General features: G+C 40.1%; 1 protein-coding gene across 5 annotated transcripts; it reads left to right on the top strand.

The window, feature by feature from the left end:
* The first annotated feature begins 953 nt into the window (after positions 1-953).
* LOC117407195 (uncharacterized) lies at positions 954-26,458 on the top strand. Of its 5 annotated transcripts, none has more exons than XM_059029608.1 (38): positions 954-2,223; positions 2,315-2,433; positions 3,082-3,235; positions 4,379-4,503; positions 4,800-4,989; positions 5,229-5,353; positions 5,481-5,727; positions 5,977-6,101; positions 6,358-6,562; positions 6,669-6,790; positions 7,806-8,004; positions 8,074-8,198; positions 8,554-8,734; positions 8,822-8,943; positions 9,459-9,684; positions 9,765-9,889; positions 12,532-13,144; positions 13,942-14,054; positions 16,723-16,927; positions 17,011-17,132; positions 17,221-17,419; positions 20,084-20,205; positions 20,576-21,599; positions 21,685-21,806; positions 22,021-22,231; positions 22,330-22,451; positions 22,547-22,742; positions 22,818-22,939; positions 23,032-23,131; positions 23,341-23,463; positions 23,711-23,850; positions 24,048-24,145; positions 24,364-24,491; positions 24,741-24,921; positions 25,363-25,507; positions 25,634-25,709; positions 25,937-26,101; positions 26,297-26,458. In XM_059029608.1, exons 1-38 carry the CDS (start codon positions 1,086-1,088, stop codon positions 26,425-26,427), a joined length of 7,986 nt encoding a protein of 2,661 aa, XP_058885591.1. In that variant the 5' UTR covers positions 954-1,085; the 3' UTR covers positions 26,428-26,458. The 5 variants fall into 5 exon arrangements, 4 of the variants coding, with proteins under 4 accessions (XP_058885591.1, XP_058885590.1, XP_058885593.1 ...); XM_059029607.1 differs by having other exon boundaries at positions 955-2,223; positions 23,678-23,850; XM_059029609.1 differs by lacking the exons at positions 12,532-13,144; positions 13,942-14,054 and having other exon boundaries at positions 956-2,223; positions 23,678-23,850.
* Positions 26,459-26,693: the final 235 nt, after the last annotated feature.

The raw sequence follows: 26,693 nt of genomic DNA, 5'->3' as shown, positions 1-26,693 counted from the left end.
AATAATTGCAGATGCAAAATTTGAATTGCGCGTTTCTTACATCTACCCCATATTGAGATGCGGTAACCAATCAAGATCTAGTTAATGATATGGCGATTAGGACTTGCATACAAAGTTCAGAACACTACAAGCCAGTGGCATACAACTTGGTATAAAGTACTATAGAATAATAAAAACGGCGCTGTCACTAAACACTAAAAAGGTTGCAGCTACTGTACATGGTGCACTTTTCTTTAACTCCTAATATGGACAATTAGGTGTTTCTTAAATAATTGCAAACCACATGATTTACAAAACGTTCTTATTACTATTAAAATGTGTTAACAGTAGGCTATACCTTTTTATGAACTGATTTATGTGGGGTACCATAGAATAAACAGCGATCTATTCATTTTAACAAACAATATCACAAGGAGATGAGAATGCTACAGACTCAGATCACGACCAAGTGTTTTGTCAGTTTTTTTTTTTTTGTTTTTTTTGTTTTTTTTTAATTGCGCTGCTAACAATGACGCTGCAGTTTACACGGTGTGGTAAAATGCGACATGGAACGAAATTCGACAAGAGAACAGAACTGTATTTTTCTTTAATTCCATTCGAAGCTTATTTTTTCTGCCTTCTTTTTTTAATAAATAATATCATGCAAATAAATACACAAATACTAATATAGTTTACTTTTTTATGTTAAAAGACAAGTACATTCATTGGTGATTACCGTTTGCAGTATATTTTTTATTGTTTCTTTCATTACGTTCATTCATATATCTAATGCAATGCTATTTTCATCTTTTAAGTATAGGGCACGTTTACACACGTGTCTCAGCATACACATAATGCAGTTGTTTGAAAATTAAACCAGGTGATTTTTTTCTCGTGCAGAATTCAGTCTAGCAGTGCTTTACTAATTATCTGAGAATGCTGATAATTCAACGGCAGCGACTGGTTTGCTAATTACAACTTCAACTAAAACACTTGAAGTCTCGCAGTTTAAACACCGGCGCCCATAGAACGCAGCATATTGACTGCTTTTTTTGTTGCATTTTGTTACATAAATAATAATACAAATTACATAAATAATAATAAAAATGCTACGGAGAGGGTATGCAGTGCTGCCTTTCTTCTTATTGACCTGGGTCTTGAGGCTCACACAAGCTCTTGCTTCAGCTTATGATCGCCTGCAGGATGAAGCAGCTGCAAATTCCATGTCAGGGACAGGAAACTTGGATCGTGGAGGGAACTTGAGCCTGCTTACTGTTTTAAACATTTCTTATGCTGAGGACCATTTTTCTAAACAGGATTACTTTTCACCAAATGGAAAAGGTGAACTTTCTGAGATTGCTGGTTATTCTGCAGATCAACAGAGGCAGTCTCTTGATCATGTGTTTTCTGAGTCTGATTCTACAAACGATGGGCTTTTTGATTTCAGCCAGCATTCTAGGCATGATGAAGATGCACTTGAACAGCCTGGCTTTTCCAATCCAGATAGTGATGACTTCAATTCTGATTTGACCAAGGACTCTGTCCTTTTTGTTGCTGATGAGTACCATATGGCTTCAGAATCTGAAGGAGATGTGGAACATGTACTCTTTACTGATCGGAGTAATGACCCTGATGCTGACTTCCCTGAAGTCTTTGAGCATGCTGATGTAGCTACTTCAGATAAAGAAAATGTGTCCAGTACCCTTGATCTTCTAGAAGTCCATGACTCGGTTATTGCTGTACCAACAGAAATGGGTATAGGTGAATTTGGCAATGAAGAGTTTGAATCTTCTGACAAATATAAATCTGAAACCCTAGGCTATGATTCTGTCTCCTTTTCAGATCTTGAAAAGGAAGGCACTGATACTTTGCATCCTGATGTGCATTCCTATCATCGTGAGGACCTAGTTACTGGTGACCTTAATGGAATGCATGTTTCATCGTTTGACCGTTCTGTGCTTACTGATATAAATCTGGAGTTGGAAGAAGCTCTTTCTCCAGCTTTCAAGATTGAACGTGCACACAACTCTCCTGATCTCTCCGGAGGTCACATGTTGCCAACCAGTGTCTATGATGCCTCTATAGGATCCTATGGAGTCTTTAATCTACCTATTACCCAACAAGACCCTCCTCTCCATAGCACAGGAGGAGAGCCAACCACCCTGGCTTCAGCAACTACATGTGGTGTCGCAGACATGACCATCAATTTATTTGGTGGAAGGTTGACAGACCTCAAAGTGCGAGGTAAGGGTGCTTGCTAAACCTGGTGTCTTTTTTTTAATTCTGGAAGAGGTACGGTTATCAAATTTTAATGTACTATCTCATACCCCCCCAGCTCCCTTTATACTTGTTGAAGTAAGCAAGATTGTGCAGAGGTGCCAGTACATGGTGTTGGAGAAAAATGGAGTTGTCATCTTTACAACTGCTTTCAAAGGTTGCAATGTGAAAGCACTGGTAAGAATTATATTCAGAACTTTAAAACAAGTCTGGTCCTACTATGCTGACATACATGAGCTTGTTGGCCTTGTACAGTATAAATGTTTATTTTTTATTTATTTATTTCTTAGCAGACGTCCTTATCCAGGGCGACTTACAATTTGTTAAAGTTATCATATTATTTTTACATACAATTACCCATTTATACAGTTGGGTTTTTATTGGAGCAATCTAGGTAAAGTACATTGCTCAAGGGTACAGCAGCAGTGTCCCCGACCAGGGATTGAACTCCCGACCCTCTGGTCAAGAGTCCAGAGCCCTAACCACTACTCCATACTGAACTGAATGCAAATATCGGCACACTGCTTTTACACATTATATATATATATATATATGTATATGTATATATATATATATATATATATATATATATATATATATATATATATAATATATATATAGAGAGAGAGAGAGAACTAACAATCTTCTAAATGTTAATCTTTATTTTTGTGTAATGGTCTTTTGTTAACCACAGACCATGTGTTCTGAACTACTCCAACTCCATTGTTTTTTTATTGAGACTCTCTTCCATGCTTGAAAGATTAAAATATGCAGGTGCTGGTTTAAACATTCCCATTCAACCTGGCTTTTTACTTTTGCTTACAGGATGGGCATCATGTCTTGACCCTGATGTGGAGAAACAAATATGTGAATATGTCCTGCCCAATTCCCACACCTGATAGACCTATTACAATCTGTGGTAGGAGCAGCATGACCATCAAACTCCCAGCAGGACCAATAGAAGCACTTCGTGTAAAAGGTGAGCTGTTTCGAGATCCTATTTTGGAAAGTATGGGTGTATTTACTTTACCATATACCTTGTTTCAACTCCTAACATGAATTTGAAACTGTTGCATGTATGCTACAGTATGTTTCAAGTAGTAAATGTCATTGAGCATAAGGATTATAGCACCCTTGTCAAAAGTATTTTAGATCTTTTTAAAAGTACAGTAGAACCCTGTTAATCCGTGCAGATTGGGACTGATTTGAGCCCAAATTAGTGAAACACATATTTGCCAAAATTGAGTTTACTGTTTAGGAAATCCCTGCGCTATTAATTGAAAACTCAAATGCAATAAACGTAAAAATATAATGTCCCAACAATGGTCAAAATATATATAGTACATAATCAGCATTGTTCAGAGGCAGAGAGCTGGTTTAAAAAAGCCACTGATCTTGCTCTGAGTCTTGTGTTGTCTTAAATGCTCTCCATATTCAGACTGCCAGGTTGAGTCTTAAGTCTGCTTTCTGCTTGCTTGTCACTGGTTTCAGTAACTACAATACAATACTGTCCATTGTCTTGCACTATACTGTACTCCATTTAATCAAATTAAATGAAATGATGACCTTCCGAACAGATACGATGATTTCTGCACTAACACGTTTTGATAATGTACTCTATTAAATAGCATGGATTATCAAAACATGAATTACTGAAACCCGGATTAACGGGGGACTACTGTACAAATATTGATGCAGTGTGTGGTGGTCAGTCTTGGGTGCACTTCAGTGATGGCTAATACTGGGATCTGTGGGTGAGAGGAGGTAAGAGATTTTTTAATGCATTTTTTTTGTTAATATTTGCTTGCAATTCCTGAGTAATTTTAAATACAAGACGCATACTGTAGTCAGTTCTCTCACTGTTGGTGTGTGTAGCCCGTTAAGAAAAGCTGCTCATTAGTAGAGGATCAGGAGAGTAGTGGGTAGGGCTCTGGACTCTTGACCGGAGAGTCGTGGGTTCAGTCCCAGGTGGGGGACACTGCTGCTGTACCCTTGAGCAAGGTACTTTAAAAACTGTATAAATGGGTAATTGTATGTAATATAATGTGATATCTTGTAACAAATGTAAGTCACCCTGGATAAGGGCGTCGGCTAAGAAATAAATAATTTCTTCCAATTGTAGATAAATTCAACAAATGGGTATCCGTTTACGAAGTTGCTGTTAAATGCAAATATCAACTGCTGAGTGATTCAGAGGGAAGGATCACTTTCACTACTTCCTACAATGGATGTCACGTGAGGAGATCGGTAAGTGTATCCTGCTTTCCACCAGTATAGGAAACATTATGCTCTGTATACAGCCTGCATTGTAATCTGGGAAAAACTACACCTGTTTCACCTGTGTGCCCATACAAAATTGTATTAAATCTATAATGGATTTATTCAGCTTATTTTCCTATTTAAATATTGGAACTGTTCCACAATTTGGCTGTTCCCTTCTATCGTATGCAACTGGAATAGCCTTCCTACCTTTAAGAACAGGGTAATGTGAAGATTTTAGAACTCCAGTGCAACTCCAGTTTTTATTTTTCCCATCCTCCTAGATGGATCGTTATTTCTATAACATCTACTATCAAATGGCTCCAGGGAAGCTAGGACAGGCAGTCATGTCTTGTAAGACCGGTATTAATGTTACAGTTCCACCTGAAGAGTCTTTGCCTTCAGTGTTTTGTGGCAAGTCTGGCATGATGATCAAATTGCCTAAAGGAAGTCTTAATGCAGTCAAAGTGAGAGGTGAGCTGCATCTATGTTCCTCTGAATTCTGATAGTGTCAACCCACCCCTCCTTACTACTAATTCACATGTAGAATTTGAAGCTGTGAACCATTCACATGTTCAGTTGCAGATGGTTCTTAGCTTGTTGGCTATAACTGGAGTAGTACAACTGAAGCCTTGAACGGGCCTTGTCTTGTATAAGCATTTAGAAACACTTGCTGTGCAGGGAACTCTCCTGGAATTGCTTGTCTTCTGCAGATGGTTTTGGCAAGGCAATACCTGTCCGTAGTATTGCCAAGAACTGCAATTACCAACTCTTTCAAATGAAGACTGGACACATCATCTTGATTGCTTCCTTCCAAAGCTGTCAAATTGCATTTGTGGTAAGAATATTGAATAATTTCGCCCACCCCTTGAGGCCATGATTATTAAATGTTGCTGCATGCTTCCATTAAACTGCATCAGTACCAAAAATACTGAATATGCCAATAACGGAATTTGTCTTTTAAGGATGGTTGCTTTGCCTTGAGCCTGCAATTCCAGCATGCTGGTCATGTAATGGGAGAGGTATCTGCACTTTGCTATGCGGGTGAGAAGCCAAAACCAACTTCCCAACCTGAGACTCCTACAACTCAAGAAGTAACTTCCAGTATACTGTCTACAGTAATTCCTGCAGATGTGTCTGCTACCATCTGCAACAAGGATGGCATGTCGGTAGTTCTACCCAGTGGTCCTTGGTGGGGGATTAGAGTGAAAGGTGAGTTATTGTATCCCCCCTGCCAGGGAGAAACGCTCTGTGAATTGACTTTAATAGAGGCACCTGTACATACACATTTTTGAAAGGTGTTCAAACAACTGGCGAGAATCAGTACTGGTGCCTGATCAGCTGGTGCATTTGATTAACCAATGCACGGTCAATGTGTCATGCTTGTGTTCCCTTTATTCTTGGCTAAAGCTGCAGTGGAATTTTGAAGACATGTACTTTCTGTAATGTGTACTTTTGCAGATCTTTCTGGCAAAGAAATAATTGTGACTAGTGTGGTTGCTGAACGATGCCATTACGAGCTCTCTCTGCATCTGGAGAAAAGAATCTTTACAACTACCTACACTGGCTGTTTTGTTGAGCAAGTGGCAAGTACATTTCAAGTGACACTAGAACACTTTTTGTGGTTACCTGGTGGCTAGCTTGATATGTTTAATATTTCAGTTTGACCTTGAGCAAACCTGTAATGCTAACACTTTCATCTGTCAACTTGAATAGGACTTTACTGGGCATTTCTGTTTGTGCATCCTTACATGGCAGTGTTACTTGTGTATAAATAGTATAGGCATTACAAGTTGTGTGTGGGATTGTGTGTTGTGTTTTTTTTTTTTTTTTTGCTACTAGGGAGATCGGTATGTCCTGACTGTAATGTACAGGACAGCTACTTGGAATCGAGGGTCTGTGCGGATGGAATGCCCAACCAGTGCTGGAAGCCCTACAGAATTGCCTCGTCTTCCAGCCACTGTGGGGAAACCCATTACTGTCTGCAGGTCCTCTAACATGACTGTGGTGCTGCCTACAGGATCTCTGGAAAAAGTCTTGGTTCTAGGTGTGTTACAAGATAGATTTGGGTACTAGAACATTTTTGTGGTGGGGTACTATCAAGGACTAGTCCTATCCTGGCTGTGAACTCATGTATACGTTTTGTGTTGCAGATGAATTCAACAGGACAGTTAAAGTCATTGATGCACCCAAGTCATGCAATTACAGCTTGGTGGAGAGAAGAGGACAGATCCTCTTCACAGCTTCATACAGTGCCTGTGATGTCAAGATCCTGGTAATTCTCTTCAGTGTTTGTGTACTCTAAGCTATAGTCAAGTACACTATCTGGTGAAACTAACTTAAAAGCATCAATGTTTTAGGGCATATTAGAACTCTATAGCAGCAGTGTGGAGTAGTGGTTAGGGCTCTGGACTCTTGACCGGAGGGTCATGGGTTCAATCCCAGGTGGGGGACGCTGCTGCTATACCCTTGAGCAAGGTACTTTACCTAGATTGCTCCAGTAAAAACCCAACTGTATAAATGGGTAATTGTATGTAAAAATAATGTGATATCTTGTAACAATTGTAAGTCACCCTGGGTAAGGGCGTTGGCTAAGAAATAAATAATAATAATGTTTGTTTAGTAAAGTTGGACTGGCTTATCTGAAGGTAAGTTGAAAGCATGCGTTTGAACACTGTCCTGACAAGAGTTAACAAGATTACCTCAATTTAAAAATCCTAAATGACACTGCTTAGCCTCTGGCACAATCTATTTTCCTTTTTTTATTTATTTATTTTTATTTTTTTATTTTAAAGAAGTAGCATCAGACAGGGACTAGACACTGGGGGATAGTGGTGGCTGTCTACCTGTCACTGTTGCATGTGTCTGGAGAACCCCTTGCCTAATTGTCATAGAAGTTGGTATTAACATTTAGCTTGAGTGTCTGCTTCTGGGTGTGCATATATGGCAGTGTCTGTTCATCTGCATGTCCCTTGCATGTGATTCCGGATGTTTCCTTTTGTGTTTTTTGCCAATTCTGTACATTACTACTTTTTCATAACTGATGGCTCTAACATTGCATCTACATACCCTCTACACAGCTCGTGATGAGACTGCTAAATCCTTTATTATTTACTTTTATACTTCATAGCAACATTGGTAAATGTATTGGCTTAGATGGGTCAAGTGGCCTCCCCTCTGAATTATGTTAATGGAACAAAATCAACTTTGGCTTTTATAAAGTGGCATTTGTCCAACTCGTGCTTTTAATACTTTGCCACTGTCTCCTCCTTCTCCCCTTATACATCTAGAATGGAAACTATGTCCTGGCCATTATCTATACAACTTATTCTGGAGACTTTGCATCAGTGCAGATGGAATGCCCTACCAGTGGAGAACCAACAAAACCCCCTCCCTCTACAAAACCCATTCCTCCAACTCCTGTCTGCGGAGCTTCCAGCATGATGGTGGAGCTGCCTGAGGGGCCTCTGGAACAAGTCAAGATAATGAGTGAGGATTTTTATTTATTTATTAAGTTATTGTTATAATAATCCTCATGGAAACATGTCTACTTCGTAGGTAAATCCAATGGGCTATGGGTAGCTGTCAAGGATGTTGCAAAGAACTGCAACTACACATTGATGAAGGAAAGAGGAAGAAACATCTTCATAACCTCCTACAAGGCCTGTCATGTCAGGATACTGGTAATGACTATCCCTAATTGATCTGTGCAACGTGATTTATAAATGAGCAGGACTCAGTGTTGGCTATATTTTTAATGAAGGAAAAGGCATTAAGATTATGGAGGCCTTTTAATGGTCAGCTTGTTCTGATTTATTTTGAGCATCTAGATCTGCTGTAATGCTAGTTCAGGAATCCTATAAATGCTGGGTGAACATTGACTTATGATTTGAGTAGCAATGTGGTACTATGCATCAAGTTTAGATCCTAGTGTAACCTGAAATATCTTTTTTTAAATTGTGTAATTGCTAGTCGCTGTTCGTTTGCTTGACCTATGACTTAATTGGTGTACACTAAGCCTTCCTCTCCTTGCACTAGAATAAAAACTATGTCTTGAGTATACGCTACATGAGGATGGGAAGTGCATTCTTTGTGAATATGAGATGCCCAGTAACAGAAACCACTACAGGGAAGTCAACAAAACCTGCTGTAGTCTGCAGAAACACCAGCATGATGGTGGAACTGCCTGAGGGATCTCTGAAGCTAGTGCAGGTCATTGGTGAGTTGGATAGTGATGGAACAAATCCTTTTGAAGCTGGAGACTGATCAATATAGAACACTTCTCACAGAAACCTTCTTTTTTTAGGTAAAGACAACAGGCCAGTGGATATCAGTGATGCATTCATAAAATGTGGGTATCTCTTGGTAGAGAGAGGAGGAAAGATCAATTTAACAGCTGTTTACACCGCCTGCGATGTAAAGATTGTGGTAAGGCACTGTAGTTCTGACCCGCCCCCCCCCCCCCCTTCAATACAAAGCAGAAAATTCTTTCATAAAGACTATCCTCACTTCTAGAGACTTGTTATGCATGCCTGGTTACTTTGTATGGACACCTTAAAGCTTCTACGTTCTGGACCTGTGTTGTATTTGCTCATTTTGGAAATTGAATGCCCAAATGGTGGTAAACCAGGGTGTGCAGCCATTGTGTAATGTACCATGCCAGAACATTGCAAATGTAACTGGTGAAATATGGTGAACATCTTCACGACTCTTTACACAATCTGTATTGGAGACTGGTAGGGGTCCATGTATTGACTAGAAGAATCCCAAATAGCCATAATATTGCTTGCCTTTTAAAATCTACTAATTAATACAGCCATTTCATACATATCTATCGGTGTTAGGCTTTGAATGTGTCATGTAGAACATTTTGATTTAAACTAAATCAAAGCTGAGAAGTGTCCCCTACTGTCTCATCACTGTGTCCATCCTTAACTTTCCAGAATAAAAACTATACCTTGATGATAATCTACACCACTGCATCTGGCAAGAGAGAGATTGTGCAAATGAGTTGTCCAACCAGGGCTGTACAGCCAACAGCCCATACTACTAGGAAGCCAGTGACTACTGAGAAATCTACAAAACCAACTCTCCCTACCACTGCTGTCTGCAAAGCCTCCAGCATGACTGTAGAACTGCCTTCTGAGTCACTTCAAGTTCTACTATTGAGTGAGTTTGATTTCGGCTCAAACATTTTTGGAGGGAACTGATTAATTTTGGTAGTTCATGTAAATCTTGTTTCTTTGTAGATCTGTCCAACGAATGGGTAGATATCAATGCTGCTCCCAGTTACTGCAACTACAGTTTAGTGCAGGGAAGAGGAGGAAGGAACTTCTTTACAACCCCCTACAGGGCTTGTGATGTCCGGATACAGGTAGGAACGTACATTGTATGCCAATCCTGAATTTGATCTCTAGAAGAAATGCATGGTTTGAGGGTTGTGTTAATCTTCAGTAATATTTCAAGGCAGAAATGGAACATTGGAGCAAGTGGTTTGGTACCCAGCTACATGCAGCTGATTCTATGATATGCAGCTATGGCCAAAAGTCTATAGCAGGGATGACAAACCTTTTTTAGCTGGTGTGCCAGTGATTTGATTTAGTTTTTATTAAGCAAACAAAACACCAAAAAAGCAATCCACAATACAAAATAGTCAAGTTTGTTATTTCATGTAAACATGCCACAAATCTCTCCAGCACTCGTCCTTGGCTTCGCCACCTGACATTGTACATCAATAACATTGAGTACTGTAACTGATCCTCATCAAGATGGAGTCGGTGGCAATTCAGAGCTGTAATTTACGATTTGTGACCTATCTTAAGGATGTCATCCAGTTTCTTGCTGCCGTCTCTAGCTGAAATGGCTTCCTGATGAATCAATCAGTGAAACTGGATGTTTTGCCTCATGCACAAGGTACTGAATGAAACTTGATGTTGCACCAACCATGCTAGGTGCAAGTAAAATCAATCAATCTTAATTTTATATAGCGCCTTTCATAGTTGAACACCATCTCAAAGCACTTCACAGCATAGTAAAATAAGTGCATCATACAATACTTTGAAATATTATATTGCTTAACTACAGAAAAATACATATCGCATTTCATCACGCATTAAGTTTAAGAATTGTAATGCTAAACTACAGTAAAAAAATCACAATGCATAATACAATAAACGCTGCATCAGTAACCTTGACCAGAATTGTTTGCATTTGTACACAGTTACAGCCATTACTGGTTTACCATAACTTTTTTTTACTTGCATAAAACATCTACTGCTTTTACATTTTGTGAAAACTATTTAAAAGGCTAGTAGTAGAGAATAAACTTTTGTATGGCATTGTTGGTTTTTAGAAAAAAGATTGCTATGGTGTCAAACTACCTGGGGGAGGGGAAGGGAAAAAGAGTATCAACAAATGTACTCTACCTATCGGAGGCAATTTTATTTTGAGACGTTTTTTGAGAACTTGCAACCTGCTTTTCCCCACTATATGAAGAAGGGTAACATATTCTGACACCACAGTACGACCCATCGGAATTTAAACCGGCGTTTTCCTATACTTTTTGAAGATTTTAAAATACTTTTTTTTAAATAAGTGCATCAAACAAAGAATACATAGTTTGAGAGAAGAGTGTGACGGCTAAATATATTTTCGGTGTTTTAGAATGACAAGGCAAAGGTTTGACAATCAAAACCAGAGTAGGACCTTTTGCTTTTCAATGCAATGCTAAAATACACATGTTGCCACCTACAGAAAGACCTTGCAGTCACATTACACATTCTGACACGTGAAAAGTTGTTTGTCTTTTTAGAAAAGATGTACGCCGAAAGGTCGGGATTGTGTCAGAGTGTGAAGTATGAATCCTTGTAGCCATTTCTTAATTTAGTACAGTATATAGCGGTCAGCAAAAATGCTACAAGCCTCAGCTAATGATCCCTTCTTCCCTGCGTGTCCCGCTGACACATCCATAGCTGACCACGATTTAAATTTCATCCTCCATCAGACAGATTTACTGTTTTTGATCAGCTTACTGGTCCCAGAGTGCCTGAATAAACAGCTCAGCAGCATAAACAGCTAACCATGAACGGGCAGATAACGGCTACAATTAGCACTGCTCAATTACTTGCCAGTCTGTTAGAGGGTGGGCAAAAAAAAAAGATAGCTGCTCACTAGGCGTGCCAACAAATGCGACTCTGTGTGCCACAGGCTTGCCATCGCTGCCCTATAGAATTAACTATTGAATGAAACCTGCTGAATAATGTTAACATATTAAGTTGCATACTGCTTTGTAGATTTCCATTTACTTGTCAAATTTTTCAATGTCAGTTGGTTGTGGTGGTGTGTGGTTTGTTTTTTTTTCAATCTAAAATTAAATATGGCACTACTCATTTTATAGTAGTTTCTTTCTAGTTAAGTGTATTTTAATTGCAAAACTTTTGGTCGTAGCTGTAGAAGTGTGTTGCAATTGTCAGAATCGTTAGTCACGTACCAGCACTAGCTCTGACAAGAACACTGTTCAGGTTTGTCTTTGACCCTTTTTTAGAAAAAACGGGAAAACCATTTAATAAAAAAACTCTAAGCTCAATATTATGTCCCTAACTATCACGAAAGGCTAAGCCTTCTATCCCTCACAAAGAAAATAACAGTATTAAAATCACAATCTGAAATCCTTAAACCCAGTCCAAAATATAAAATGAAAAGCACAGTTCATCAGTATTGCAAAATCTTCGATCTTACAAAAATGACATTTATCTCTTCTGTACCCCTCACTCCAAACATTCAGTCCTTGTATCCTTCCTAGAGTCGAATGCAGTTGGCTTCGCCTGCACTCTTTTAATGTGGTTGACTTAGCGGCTATCTTGGCTCCATATGATTTCCAGCAAATAAATCTGAGCCAAGATGGTTGCCGGCTAAGGAAGCCTCCCAGGGTTGAAAAGCCTTTCCAGCCCAGGATGTACACTGTCAGTGACATAAAGTCCTTCCAGTCATCAAATTGCACTGTCCCTTCACTTTCAGAGTGGGAACTACATTTTGAAATTAAGTTACATAACCCCTGTTGGACGAGAGTACTTGGACATTAGATGTCCAATCAGTGCTGGGGTTCCGATAACAAGCAGTGCTGGGGATCCAAAGACAATAACAAGCAGTGCTGGGGATCCAAAGACAACAACAAGCAGTGCTGGGGATCCAAAGACAACAACAAGCAGTGCTGGGGTTCCGATAACAAGCAGTGCTGGGGTTCCGATAACAAGCAGTGCTGGGGATCCAAAGACAACAACAAGCAGTGCTGGGGTTCCGATAACAAGCAGTGCTGGGGATCCAAAGACAACAACAAGCAGTGCTGGGGTTCCGATAACAAGCAGTGCTGGGGATCCAAAGACAACAACAAGCAGTGCTGGGGTTCCGATAACAAGCAGTGCTGGGGATCCAAAGACAACAACAAGCAGTGCTGGGGTTCCGATAACAAGCAGTGCTGGGGATCCAAAGACAACAACAAGCAGTGCTGGGGTTCCGATAACAAGCAGTGCTGGGGATCCGACAGGGTCCGCTCCTATCCTGATATTTTGCAACTCTTCCAGTATAAAAGTGGAATTGCCAGGGGGACCTCCAGAAAAAGTGAAAGTAATGGGTGAGTATTTCAAAACTAACCTCCAGGACCATCTATGCCAATTGGGATCACCAAAAAAAAGAGCCCTTCAAAAAGGTTACAGGATTGCAGTCTTCTGAAATGGCAGACTTCAAGCAGCCAAAGTGATCCCATTAAATAGAAGCATTTTAATGTTTTCGTACGACACCGTCTGGTTTAACTTTCTAGCTTTGGCTTGGGATGCTTCACTTGTCTGTTGTATTTAACTGGTACTGACCACATTTTGGTAAATATGGAACTACCTGGTTTGAAACCACTGGCTGGCCAGCCTCACTCTAGAAGGGGTAGATTTATTTATTTATTTATTTTATTTTTTAAAATTGGTACGAAAATGTTTTATAATGCAAATGTTAAATTGACAAACTAACATGCATATGGTTACATGGATGCTTTTGCAGCTGTTATAAAAGGAAGTGATGCTGCCATACAAATACTAATCCAGTAGATTCAATGATCAGTCCCTCCAATGTAATTAGGTCTGCTACAATCTACACCTGCTACAATGCGACAGTACATTTGGATCTGGTTATTTGTATGTAGATGGTACTGTATCTGTTTCACTGCTTCCTGTCTGTTCCTTTTAGTAAGAACAAGCTCGCCTTTTGCTGTCTCTAGTCTGGTATGTGGGTATTGCACATTTTGTAGAGATTTCTCTGCCTCCTTAGAAATGAACATGAAACTCCTCCTTTGTCATGGTTTTTTTTTTTTTTACATTGCTTTAATGCTTCAATTTGTACTTGTTCCTAAATATGCAAATGACCACTTTCCATATCCCCTAGATAAATCCAACAATCCTGTAGCTGCTTCCTGGTGGTGTGGGTACAGTGTGGTGCAAGAGAGGGGCAAGAATGTCTTCACAGCCCCTTACACGGCCTGTGATGTTCAGAGACGAGTACGTTTAACTTGTATATTTTGGTACTGGTCAAATGAGTTAGAAAAATGAATGCTCTGCAATACAGTCGGACAAATTGTACAGTATGCTGGACCCAGTGTCATGTTCGTTGGTATGGGATCCTTGCCACATTGTCACAGAGTGACCCTAAAACTTCCCGTCTTCCCTTGTACAAGGTGCGAGCACCTTTGAGTGAAAGGTATATGCGGCCGAGATGTCTGACTCTCTGATAGAAACAGTTTAATTTATTTTAAGTCTTCACACTAATGATGGGAATGTAGAGATGGGAGCCCCGCTAACAAGATTTAAGTTTTTGCAGGTATCAAGGAAAGGCCCTGGTTGCCAACACCTCTGATGTAAAACGCTGGATGCACAGGCCTGTCATGGTGTTTGCAGAACCAGTCCAAGCTGAGCCTGGCGCAGAGTTCGAATCCTGTTGGGAACGTGCTGAGTTATTAGACATGAATTGGATGATTTAAACTAACCTGTATTGACTGAAATAATGATATACTCTTTGTCAAAAATTATAATAGTACTGTATGTTCCTTTCAAAAAGATCTGTATACTTGGTAGAAAACAATGGATAGATGTGTGCAGTCTATGAAAGCACCTGCTGGAAGGATTAAACTTGGTAGGCTCTTATCATAAGGCCTTGTTGACATATTCCAGTTTTATGAGAAAGTAGCTTCTTTCGTTACTTCATGTCTCATATTCATCAACACCAAAAAATTGGCAAAAGGCTTGGATGTCTTAAAACCTGCTTCAACTGGATTTTGTATGAACAGAGAAAGGGGTCAGACTTAATTCAGTAAAATATTACCATTTCTAGGAGCAACTATTATACTGAAGTAAATGAATTAGAAATACATGTTACAAAATAATTTAAAGTTAAACTGTTCTACAAATAACAGTAAATATACAGAAAAATAGCCTTGCCCTTATCCGCTTGCAAGCAGAGCGGTGCTAGACATGGAAGGTTCTTTTTTGGCAGTCAAAGTGAGATTTACTCGTAGTCCGCAGTTTTGAATCCAAGGTCTTTCTATGATAAGAAAACCTGGCAGTCGTACCGAGCATTCCACGAATTAGGGGAGTTGTGTCCAGTATCAGTTCTTATCAAATTAATTAGCAACTTTCTTTGGGAGAAAACTGACTTCATGCGTTGAATTTGGAGACATGCTTACAATGCTGTTTCATATTAATCAAAACAATAGTCTTGGCAAGAAAACATGGTGTCTGAATCCTGCTTGAGCAGGCAACTTTTAGAAACAGAGAGGTCAGGCATAGTCCAAGAATGGCACAGTTAAATAAGGCTGTTATACTTGGCATGTTTATAGCTTAAATTTAAATGAAACTAACTGAACTGACCACTGTATGCTTATTCAAAGGCAGTCTTTGTCCCATACTTTAACATACATTTGTATATGAAGTTAAACTGGCCCATTGACAATGCACTGAAAAGGTAACATAATATGTGGTTAGGGGTGACATACATTTTCTGCTAAATATAAAAAGTCCACTTGACTTTTTAGAAAAAGGAGGAGTTGGAAAAAGAGCGATGAAATCATGTTCTAGTATTTTTTGGCAAGAAGTTAAATCCAATTAATTTTGAAAAAGGAGTTGACCAGATCCTTCTAGAATGTATAATTAACTTAAAGATAAATGTCATGGCCAAGTGATGATTAGATACTGATGTATTAAGTGGAGGGAAAATCCTATATAAGCCCAGAGCGAGACCCCATTCGATACCATTCAACTTGATCTTGCAAGCTGATGTGGTCTATGCTCTGAAGATCTCTGAAAAACTGATTGTTTGGTCGTATTCACAAGTCTCTGCCTTTTGAAGACGGTTCTTATTTTTCAATATATCCTACACTACACTTCCATGTACTGGAAGGTAAGCATATATATATTTTAATTTAATATCTCTTTTATATTGATGCATTGCTTATAAGGTATAGAAATTATGTTTTAGTCTTGAGAGTGTGTGTGTATATATGTATGTGTGTGTGTGTGTGTGTGTGTGTGTGTGTGTGTATATATATATATAAAAACGCTCCGCTAAATTCTAGAACATTCAATATATATATATATATATATATAATATATATATATATATATATAATATATATATATATTGAATGTTCTAGAATTTAGCTGAGCGTTTTTTAGGTTTATGCATGCATAGCCTGAAGGCTAAATATATAATAACCATATTCGTATTACTGTATTGAAGAACTAATGCTATTAAAACTGTAAATCACTGGATCGCCCAGACTGCTTTTTACTTGGGATTTATGGTGGTCTGCGCAACCAACCAATCCAATTTTTAAAGCATTTAATAAACCAGAGGAGTACTGATACTACTCCCTGAATCGTTAACTTCAAATTAAATGAGTCTGTGATTTTTCTCGATTTGGTTTAAAAGTCATCTGGATACATTGCAAGCCCAGTGCACGAACGATCCACTTACAGGAGTCTGAAACATCTTTGTCCTCCTGGACGTCTTCCCCTGAGTTTGAGTGTGCTCGGAGCATATGTATATAAATAAAGAGTACATTGTGTAAAATCTGACAACACCAAGTCTATCTGTCACTGTAAAGGATCCACTGTTGCCCTTGCTTCGCCTGTAATGTTTTTTTCTTTTTTTTTTTTTTTTTAATTCTTTAAGAATAACTACTACTACTTGACTGTACTCTACACCACTGCTTTGGGGAAACCAGGATATGTGCAGGTGAAATGCCCATCCAGTGCTGGCCCAACAACCCATCCCTCTACAACTACTGCTTTGGTACCTGATCCTATTAGAACTGCCATCTGCATGTCCACAAGCATGATGGTAGAGCTACCTGAGGGAGCTAGAGATGTCCAAATAGGCAAGTTCAGATTCTGCAAGAATTATCTATTTAATCTGTATGAAGTTCAAATGGTATTCTCATGTTAACATTCTGTTTTACAGACAAATCCAATCGGACAATAATTGTTGGTGAAGCTCCCAGAGAATGTGGGTACAGTTTGTTGCAGAGAAAAGGAAAGTACATCTTCACAGCTCCTTACACGGCCTGTGATATCGAGACACAAGTAGGTAGTATTTATTGTGTAGTTTGAAAATTGACATCTGCATATTTTGTTGAATTACCCATTTTTTTTTTTTTTTTTTTTTTTCCAGAATGAGAACTATTACCTGACCTTGATTTACTTCACTGCAACTGGGAAACGAAGGCTAGTGCAGATGAAATGCCCAGCTACTTCTCCCTCTACCACTACTGGAAAACCTACAAAACCAACCCCCCCTCCCTCTGCTGTCTGCAAAGCCTCCAGCATGGCTGTAGAATTACCTTCTGGGTCACTTCAAATTCTGCTATTGAGTGAGTTTGACTTCCCTCCCAAAGTTTTGAGCTGAACCGATCAATCTGTTGGTGGTTCATGTTACAGAAACTTGGTTGTCTGAGTGATGGAGACAAATATAATATTAGTGGGTATACACTGTATAGGAAAGACAGGCAGGACAGAAGAGGCAGAGGGGTAGCGCTATACATAAGAAATAGTCTTGAAGCCCAGTTGTTAAATCTGGATGAAGAAAACAACGCAGAATCAATATGGGTCAGAATAATGGACAAAAATTCAAAGGGAATAATAACAGGAGCATGCTATAGACCGCCAAATTCAGATGCTGAGCAAAATAATCTGTTATACAATGACATTAGAAATGCGTGTAGCAAAGAAGCCATACTAATGGGGGATTTCAACTGCCCCCATATAAAATGAGAAAACCCGGGGGGGGGGGGCGGGGGGGGGAGCACGACAGACAAATTGGAATGGTGGAAATGACAAATGACTGCTTCCTAATGCAATTTGTCAAGGCACCGACTAGAGGGGAGGCATGTCTTGATTTAGTCTTTTCAAATAACAAAGATAGAATAACTAAAACAGAGGTCAGAGAACCATTGGCAAACTCAGGCCACAACATGGTCTCATTTTGAAGTGATTTTTAAAACCCAAAAAGTAATGACTAAAGCTAAGGTTTACAATTTTAGAAAAGCAAACTATATGAAGGTATGAAATGGATACTAACAGAAGTAGATTGGAGTAAAATAGAGAACATCCACAGAAAAAATATGGCTTTTCTTTTTTTTTTAAATGTAGTACTAGAGGCGCAAAACAATTGCATCCCAAAAGTAGACAAATCCTAAATCTAAAACAACATGGCCAAAATGGTTTAATAGATCAGTTTAAAAAAAAAAAAAAATCAGCAAAAAAGGCACTTTTTTACAGAGTTTAAAAGGGACCAAAAACAGAGACTACTTGGAACGGCAAAGGCAAGTCAAAAAGGAAGTTAGAAAGGCCGAGAGATAGAAATGAACATTGCTAAGGAGGCTAAAACCAATTGCAAAATCTTTTTCAAAGATTATAACAGCAGGAGAACATTTCAAAGAGGAGGTTAAATGTCTAAGATACAAGTGGCAAAATCATAGATAAAGAAGAAAAAATAGCAAATATATTAAATGATTACTTTTCACAAGTTTTTACAAAGGAGGATATGGACAACATGCCCCACGTGTCGACCTGTTCCTATCCAGTTTTAAATAACTTTAGCATAACAGAGGCAGAAGTGTTAAAGGGTCTAGGAGCTCTTAAAATAAACAAATCCCCTGGGCTGGATGAGATCCTCTCTATAGTACTCAGAAGTTATTTACAAACCGCTAACCAAGATCATGCAATAGTCTCTTGACACGGGCTGTACCGACTGGAAAATTGCAAACATAATACCAATCCACAAAAAGGGAGACAAATGAACCAGGTAACTATAGTCCAATAAGCCTGACTTCTATTATACGGAAACTATAAGATCCAAAATGGAAAATTACCTATATGGTAACAGTATCCCGGGAGACGATCAGCATGGTTTTAGGAAAGGGAGATCGTGTCTAACCTGCTTGATTTATTTGAGGATACAACATCGACAATGGATAACTGCAAAGCATATGACATGGTTTACTTAGTTTTTCCAGAAAGCTTTTGACAAAGTCCTGCATAAAAGATTCATTCTCAAACTGAGCGCAGTAGGGATTCAAGAAAATGCATGCACATGGATTAACCAGTATAACCAGTGGTGTACCACAGGGATCAGTATTAGGTCCTCTGCTATTCCTAATCTGCATTAATGATTTAGATTCTGGCATAGTAAGCAAACTTGTTAAATTTGCAGACGACACAAAGATAGCAGTCATTCAAAATGATCTAGATAGCATTCAGAACTAGGAAGACATGTGGCAAATGACATTTTAGAGAAAAGTGTAAGGTCTGCACACGGGCAATAAAAATGTGCATTATAAATATCATATGGGAGATACTGAAATTGAAGAAGGAATCTATGAAAAAGACCTAGGAATTTATGTTGACTCAGAAATGTCTTTATCTAGACATTGTGGGGAAGCTATAAAAAAAAGGCCAACATGATGCTCGGATATATTGTGAAGTGTTGAATTTAAATCAAGGGAAGTAATGTTAACTTTACAATGCATTAGTAAGACCTCACCTAGAATATTGTGTTCAATTCTGGTCACCTCGTTACAAAAAGGATATTGCTTCTCAAGAAAGAGTGCAAAGAAGAGCAACCAGAATTATCCTGGGTTTAAAAGGCATGCTGTATGCAGACAGGCTCAAAGAATTTAATCTATTCAGTCTTGAACAAAGACTACGAGGCGATCTGATACAAAATTCTAAAAGGTATTTACAATGTTGACCCAGGGGACTTTTTCGACCTGAAAAAAGAAACGAGGACCAGGGGTCATAAATGGAGATTAGATAAAGGGGCATTCAGAACAGAAAATAGGAGGCACTTTACACAGAGAAGTGTGAGAGTCTGGAGCCAACTCCCCAGTAATGTTGAAGCTGACACCCTGGGATCCTTAAAGAAACTGCTTGATGAGATTCTGGGATCAATAAGCTACTAACAACCAAACAAGCAAGATGGTCCAAATGGCCTCCTCTCATTTGTAAACTTTATGTAACTCTTCTTTTCTTTGTAGACCCATCCAACAAATGGGTGGATATCAATGATGCTCCCAGTTACTGCAACTACACCTTGTCTCAGGAAAGGGGAAGGAACTTCTTTGTAACACCCTATACAGCCTGTGATGTCAGGATACTGGTAATCCTTTTGTCTAATTGATTGGAGACAGAACTTTTTTTTTTGGAATTAAGGACCATATGGCTTATGCCTTTTCATAAAGGCATTACATTTGTATGCAAGACTTGTCCATTCATCCTGAGATTTCCTAGCTATCCACTTTTCTCCTTTCTTTCTCCTCCCCCCCCCCCCAACAATTAGACTTGTGGGCTTTTAATAACTGTTTTTATATAAAGTGTTTGGCACAATTTACTCTGCTTTCCTCTTGTCCGCTATTAAATGAAGTAAAATCATAAATGTCAATTCAGATTTCCAGCATCTTGTATGATGCCAATTTTAACCATGGAACTCAACTGGGTATAGTAATAAATATGTTTTCTCTTTGTTCTAGAATAAAAGCTATGTTTTGAAAATATGGTATATGACAATTGGTGGCAAAAAAGGGTATGTGGTGATGACGTGCCCCACCAGTGCTGGAGAACCAACAGAAGTCCCTATACCTAAGACCACAACTTGGGAGCCAACCCGAATGACTAGAACCACTGGCAGGGACTCTACTGGTACCACTGGTGGGGTGCCAATGAAGCCAACCAGAATGACTAGAACCACTACTAGGAAGCCAACTAGGACCACTGGTGGGGAGCCAACTAAGCCAACTAGAACCACTGGTGGGGAGCCAACAAAGCCAACCAGAACAACTACTTGGAAACCAACCAGAACGACTACTAAGAAGCCAACCAGAACCACTACTAGGAAGCCAACCAGAACGACTAGAACCACTACTAGGAAGCCAACTAGAACCACTGGTGGGGAGCCAACAAAGCCAACCAAAACCACTACTAGGAAGCCAACCAGAACAACTAGAACCACTACTAGGAAACCAACCAGAACGACTACTAAGAAGCCAACCAGAATCACTACTAGGAAGCCAACCAGAACGACTAGAACTACTACTAGGAAACCAACCAGAACGACTACTAAGAAGCCAACCAGAATCACTACTAGGAAGCCAACCAGAACGACTAGAACCACTACTAGGAAACCAACCAGAACGACTACTAGGAAGCCAACCAGAACGACTAGAACTACTACTAGGAAGCCAACCAGAACGACTAGAACCACTACTAGGAAGCCAACCAGAACCACTACTAGGAAGCCAACTAGAACCACTGGTGGGGAGCCAACAAAGCCAACCAAAACCACTACTAGGAAGCCAACCAGAACGACTAGAACCACTACTAGGAAGCCAACTAGAACCACTGGCAGGGAACCAACAAAGCCAACCAGACCTCCTACTAGGAAGCCTAGCGGAAGCACTGGGGAGCCAACCAAGGCCCCTACAACTGTGGTCTGTGCAGCCTCCAGTATGGTGGTGGCGCTACCCAAGGAACCTCTAAAACATGTCCAGTTTCTAGGTGACTTGGCTTTTTTTGTTGGATATTGGAGGGGTATCATGTCTGTCGCTAGGAGTTTTTATGGCAATTTTCTCTTTCTTTGTAGATAAATCCAACAAATGGGTAGCTGTCATTTATGCTCCGGAGTACTGCAACTACACCTTGTTGCAGGGAAGGGGAGGGAACTTCTTCATAACCCCCTACACGGCCTGTGATGTCAGGATACTGGTAATCCTTTTGATAAGATATCCAGCGGTTTGTGTGATTTCAATATAAAAGCATGGCGATCAGCTGTGTATAATATAATAGTGGGGGGGGGGGATGGAGGGAGGGAGGTGGTCCCAGATTTTGCTTCTGGTTAGTGGTTTACTTTCTTTTTCCCCTAAACTCAAATGTGTGTGTGTTGTTTTTTTTATGCAAACTTAACTTAATTGTCTTCTAGAATGAGAACTACTTCTTGGCCTTGCGCTATACAACAATTGATGGTAAAGTAGGGTATGTGCAGATGAAATGTCCAACCAGTGCTGCAGCACCCACAAAAACGCCTCCCTCTACAACCACTACTGGAAAACCAACAATACCCACTGTCTGCAAAGCCTCCATCATGACAATAGAGCTACCTGAAGGACCAATTGGACAAGTAGCCCTAATAGGTAAGTTGAGCCTTGTCTTGGATAACTTCCCACCCAAATTGCTTGGCAATGAGGATAACCCTGGAAACCCAATCTCATGGCAACCTTGCCTCTTGCAGATAAATCCAACACTCTGGTAACCATCATAGATGATACCAGAGAGTGTGGATACAACTTGGTGCATGAGAGAGGAAAGAACATCTTCACAACCCCTTATACAGCCTGTGATGTGAAGATGCTGGTAAATATTTTTAGCTTTCTGTACTGTTGCTTTTAAAATTCCTATGCATGTAAATATCCTCGCTTGTTCTCTCCCCTCCCTTAATTCTCTTCCAGAATGGGAATTATGTCCTGACTCTAGTATATGTCTCCTTTACTGGGAAAAGGGTACTGGTGCAGATGAAATGTCCAACCAGTGCAGCTTTACCAACAGGGTTGCTGCTCCCTCCCTTTGGGGTTTCTGTCCTCTGCAGTGATACTTGCATGACAGTGGAACTTCCTGGGGGACTGCTACAAGATATCCAGTTAATGGGTGAGTTGGCTTGGTACACAGTAATTTGGGTGCTGTAAAACAGAAAGCATGCTCTAAATGTGGCATCTGTTGTAGATGAATCCAACAACTTGGTAGCTGTTACCAGTGCTCCCAAGACTTGTGGCTACAGTTTGGTGAGGGGGAACGGCAAGAACATCTTGACCGCTCCTTACAAGGCCTGCAATGTCAAGATACTGGTGAGCTGAGGGCAATTACAGCTGTAATCCCCAGTTGTATTAGGAGTGATCAAAATACTGTCAGGAATGAGCAACTCTCTTTCCACTTCTAGAAGAACTTCTACATCCTGAGAGTCCTTTACACAACTCTTACTGGGGAGCGAGGAGATATACAGGCCAAGTGTCCTGTTCCTGGTCTAGTACCACGTGAGGGTAAGTGTTTATTCACTGGACACTTCATAATGCAGGAGTGCTTCAGTCTGGTCATTGTCTGCTAAATGCTTGTTGCTGCATCATGTTGCATTTACTTGAATACAATTTGTCTCTTGACAAGGTAAGTTGAGATTTACCCAGCAAAGATATTAACCTGAACTACATGGTCTTAACTATACAACTGAAACATTTACATTACTGTTTTGCAGGGTGCAAGATACCAAGAAGTCAGCAAGTTGCTTGTGGTCCTCCTAATGCTGATCCACAACTGTGTGTGGCCAATGGATGTTGTGTGGATGCAACAACTTCCCAGTGTTACTATCCTTTGGATGGTATGGCTTGGTTTTACACTTTTGATATAGCACTGCTCATCTAATAAGCAATCCTAATTAAATTTGGCAAGTGGTGTGTGTGTGTGGTGTGTTTTTTTTTTTTTTTTTTTGCTATACAGGACAATGGTCCTTCAACTAAACAGACTTTCATAAGTAGATATCCTACAAGTTTCACTACTGCATTCTGCAGTAATTCTCTGCTTATACTTTTCAGCATGCACAGCAGATGGGCATTTTGTATTTGCAGTTTACCGCACCTCAACCAAGCCAGAAATCGATCCTGGCAGTCTAGTAATTGCAGGAAACCACTCTTGTGCCCCAGTCATCTGCACGCCAGACTTTGCCATCTTCAAATTTCCTGTGACTGGCTGTGGGACACATGTCTTTGTAAGTTCACTCTCTTCCTGGATATTGCAATGTTGTTGTCTCTGCTCTTACCACAAAGGTAGTACTAGGACTTTAGGGTACAGTACTTATTTATAGCGATCTCTTTAAGGCAGGGAGAGGGGACTGGTTTTGGGCTGGCCCAGTTGATTACAATCCTATCTGCTTCAGTGTTCTAACCCTCATGCTTTTGCGTGCAGACGGTGGCAGAGACTACAATCTATCTTGCTGAAGTTGAGGGCTTGGTTCGGGGGAACCAGCAGGTGTATGGACAAATTTCCAGAGATGGCCCTTATCGGTAATTTTCTTTTACATGAGCTGGGAACAGGCAGCCAGTTACCCCTCTTGCTGAAAAGGAAGCCTAATTTACAGCATACTTTGCTGGTTGTAATGGGTGAGTGGGGACCCCATGATCAGAGTAAAAGCCCTCCATGGTTTTATCACTGAATGGAACATCTGTGCCAACTTGTAACTAAATTGATTCTTTATCTTCACTGTCTCCTCTCTGCACTGCAGTTTATATGTGGAATGTCGCTATTCTAAAGGAAGTTTGGCCAGCACTAGTTACTTGGTGGTGAACCCACCGCCTCCATCAGCAGCCTTGTCTTTTGGCTCGCTTGCAGTTAGGTTAAGGATTGCCACAGGTAATTTAACAGAATTATTGCTGCTTTTCTGTGGGGTGTGTGTGTTAAATGGTTATGGTATCGTTGTGACATTAGGTAATGTCTTTCAGTATAACTTCTCCCATTTGGTCTTGTGGAGCTGTAGCTGTATGTTGGACATCATGTCCCATAATGACTGCTAGATTTGTCTGGCTGGTCCTTTTCAATGGCTGGTGTATTAAGAGCGATGTACCTGGTGTCTGGTTATTCTAAAGCACTTGTCTCTTGTAGACACCAGCTACACCAGCATCTACCCACAGTCCCATCTACCCCTGAGCTTCTTGCTTGGAAGCAAGGTGTATCTGGAAGTGCAGCTTATGAACCCTCCTGACCCCAATGTAGTTCTGCTGGTCCACTACTGCATCGCCTATCCCCAGTCCACTCAAGCTGCCTGGGTGATCCTCTATGAAGAGTGAGTATCCTGCACCATTGACAATGTTCAAATATCCTGATGTCTCCATTTGACTGTACAAAACAACATGCCAGGGCATTGTCCAACAGCTTCTGCCAGATATGACCAGTGACCAAATTGCTGACCTTTTACCCCCCCCCCCCCCCCCCCCCCCTTTCTGAAATTAAGCCTTCAGAAACATCGGCACCTCTTGTATTTGAGCTGGTTATAAAGGATTGTGATTTTTTTTTTTTTTTTTTTAAGCAACAGGTTAGGTGAATGGCTCAGATTATCCAATATTAGCTACAAACGCCTAAAGTAAATATCTTTGCAAATTGCTATAACAAATGCAAGGCATTTTAGATTTTTCCAGCTACTAGGAGTATTGCAATATGACTGCCATGCACGTCAAGCCTCCTAGTTGGCAGCTGTCGGACTCCCTTCTGAATTTCTATCCCACAGTTGTCCGAACATCCTGGATTACAGCAGAGCTGCTGGCCTCCATGTCCAATACGATAACATGCCTGTATCCAAGCACACTCGACGCTTTGAAATACAAAGCTTCCAATTCCTGAACTATAAGACCAAGCAGTATTTGGATGAGGAAGTGAGTATTTTTTATAGTGGTCCAATCGTATACTCAAGCTTGCCTCCAAATGCCTAGTCAGAAATGGTGTATTTTAGACAAATGCAGATCTACAACTGATCTAATTCCATTTTACTTTCTTTTCAGATCTATTTTATGTGTTCAACTGAAGTCTGTTCTCCTGAACACCGTGTTTGTAATGAAGGATGCTTTGATGGGAGAGGTATGTTCCTGAAAAGCACTATTTGGACCCGTAACTTCCAAAGATATTAGTTTTTGGTCACACCATCAATTATTGCAGCATGGAGTCTTCCATCTTGCACTTTTTCTTTCAGCGACTACCCCTGAAGTATTTAAATTCTGCTCCCCTGGTTAGCATTTTATCAAGAGATATAACTATTCCCCAAGTTTACTTATTTAGTTATTCCAGATAACTCTGTCCTTCCATAGATATGTCTGTTCCAGTAGATCCTGGTGTGGGAGGGCGCTGTGCAGGAAAGCCCTGTCCTGGGAAATCGAACATAGTCAAGCGAGCTGCTCATGGACATACCGGCCTCATCGCTGTCGGTGAAGGAACCTTCATTTTAGATGAGAATGTACCCCATGAACAAACGGGTAAGTGATTTTGAGATGGTGTATTAAAGCAGTACTTGAAGATGGAGGGTGCTCTGTTTGGTTTGGGCCAAAGCTCAAGTATCTAGGTTTGGGTGAAGTGCCCTTACGAGTGCCTGAAGTGAAGCTTCATTATTCTTCACTTGAGCACCAAAATATTCTGCCACTAACCGTTTATTTATTTCTTCCTGTTTTCAGAGAAACACTGGACGTACTTCCATGGTCTCCTGGGGCTGCTTGGTTTGCTGGTCCCAGTATCTGTTGTAATGCTTTTCTTCAAAAAATGGGTGGTCATGCAAATGGTCAGATCCCAGAGAAGCAGTCTCTAACTTTGAATAAAACTGTATCTTTTGAAATTCCGCCTGTTGTTTTTTCCAATTCCTTGAAATTAAATTCCTGCACCAAGTATTGAGGGGGTTTGCATGTGAAGTTAAGTAGGGTTGGAGAAAATGATTTTGTACAGTACATTGGATTTGCTGCTTTTTGTTTTCAGTAAAGCAGAGGTTTGTGTTAATGCCCTGAAGTGATGGCTGCATTATTTTTTTTAGTTCTCTCAAGACAACTTTAACCACCAGAAACATTGACTTGCTGTGGA

This window comes from Acipenser ruthenus, chromosome 8 (genome assembly GCF_902713425.1).
Source record: "Acipenser ruthenus chromosome 8, fAciRut3.2 maternal haplotype, whole genome shotgun sequence".
NCBI lineage: Eukaryota > Metazoa > Chordata > Actinopteri > Acipenseriformes > Acipenseridae > Acipenser > Acipenser ruthenus.
Note: the sequence above shows the minus strand (reverse complement) of the source record. Positions and strands in the feature narration are given on the sequence as shown.

Coding starts and splice junctions, on each gene's coding strand:
- LOC117407195 (XM_059029607.1), top strand. CDS start 1,086: ATGCTACGGAGAGGGTATGCAGTGCTGCCTTTCTTCTTATTGACCTGG. Junction 8,005..8,073: donor GGAACAAGTCAAGATAATGA/GTGAGGATTTTT, acceptor TCTACTTCGTAG/GTAAATCCAATGGGCTATGG. Junction 24,146..24,363: donor TCCAGAGATGGCCCTTATCG/GTAATTTTCTTT, acceptor TCTGCACTGCAG/TTTATATGTGGAATGTCGCT.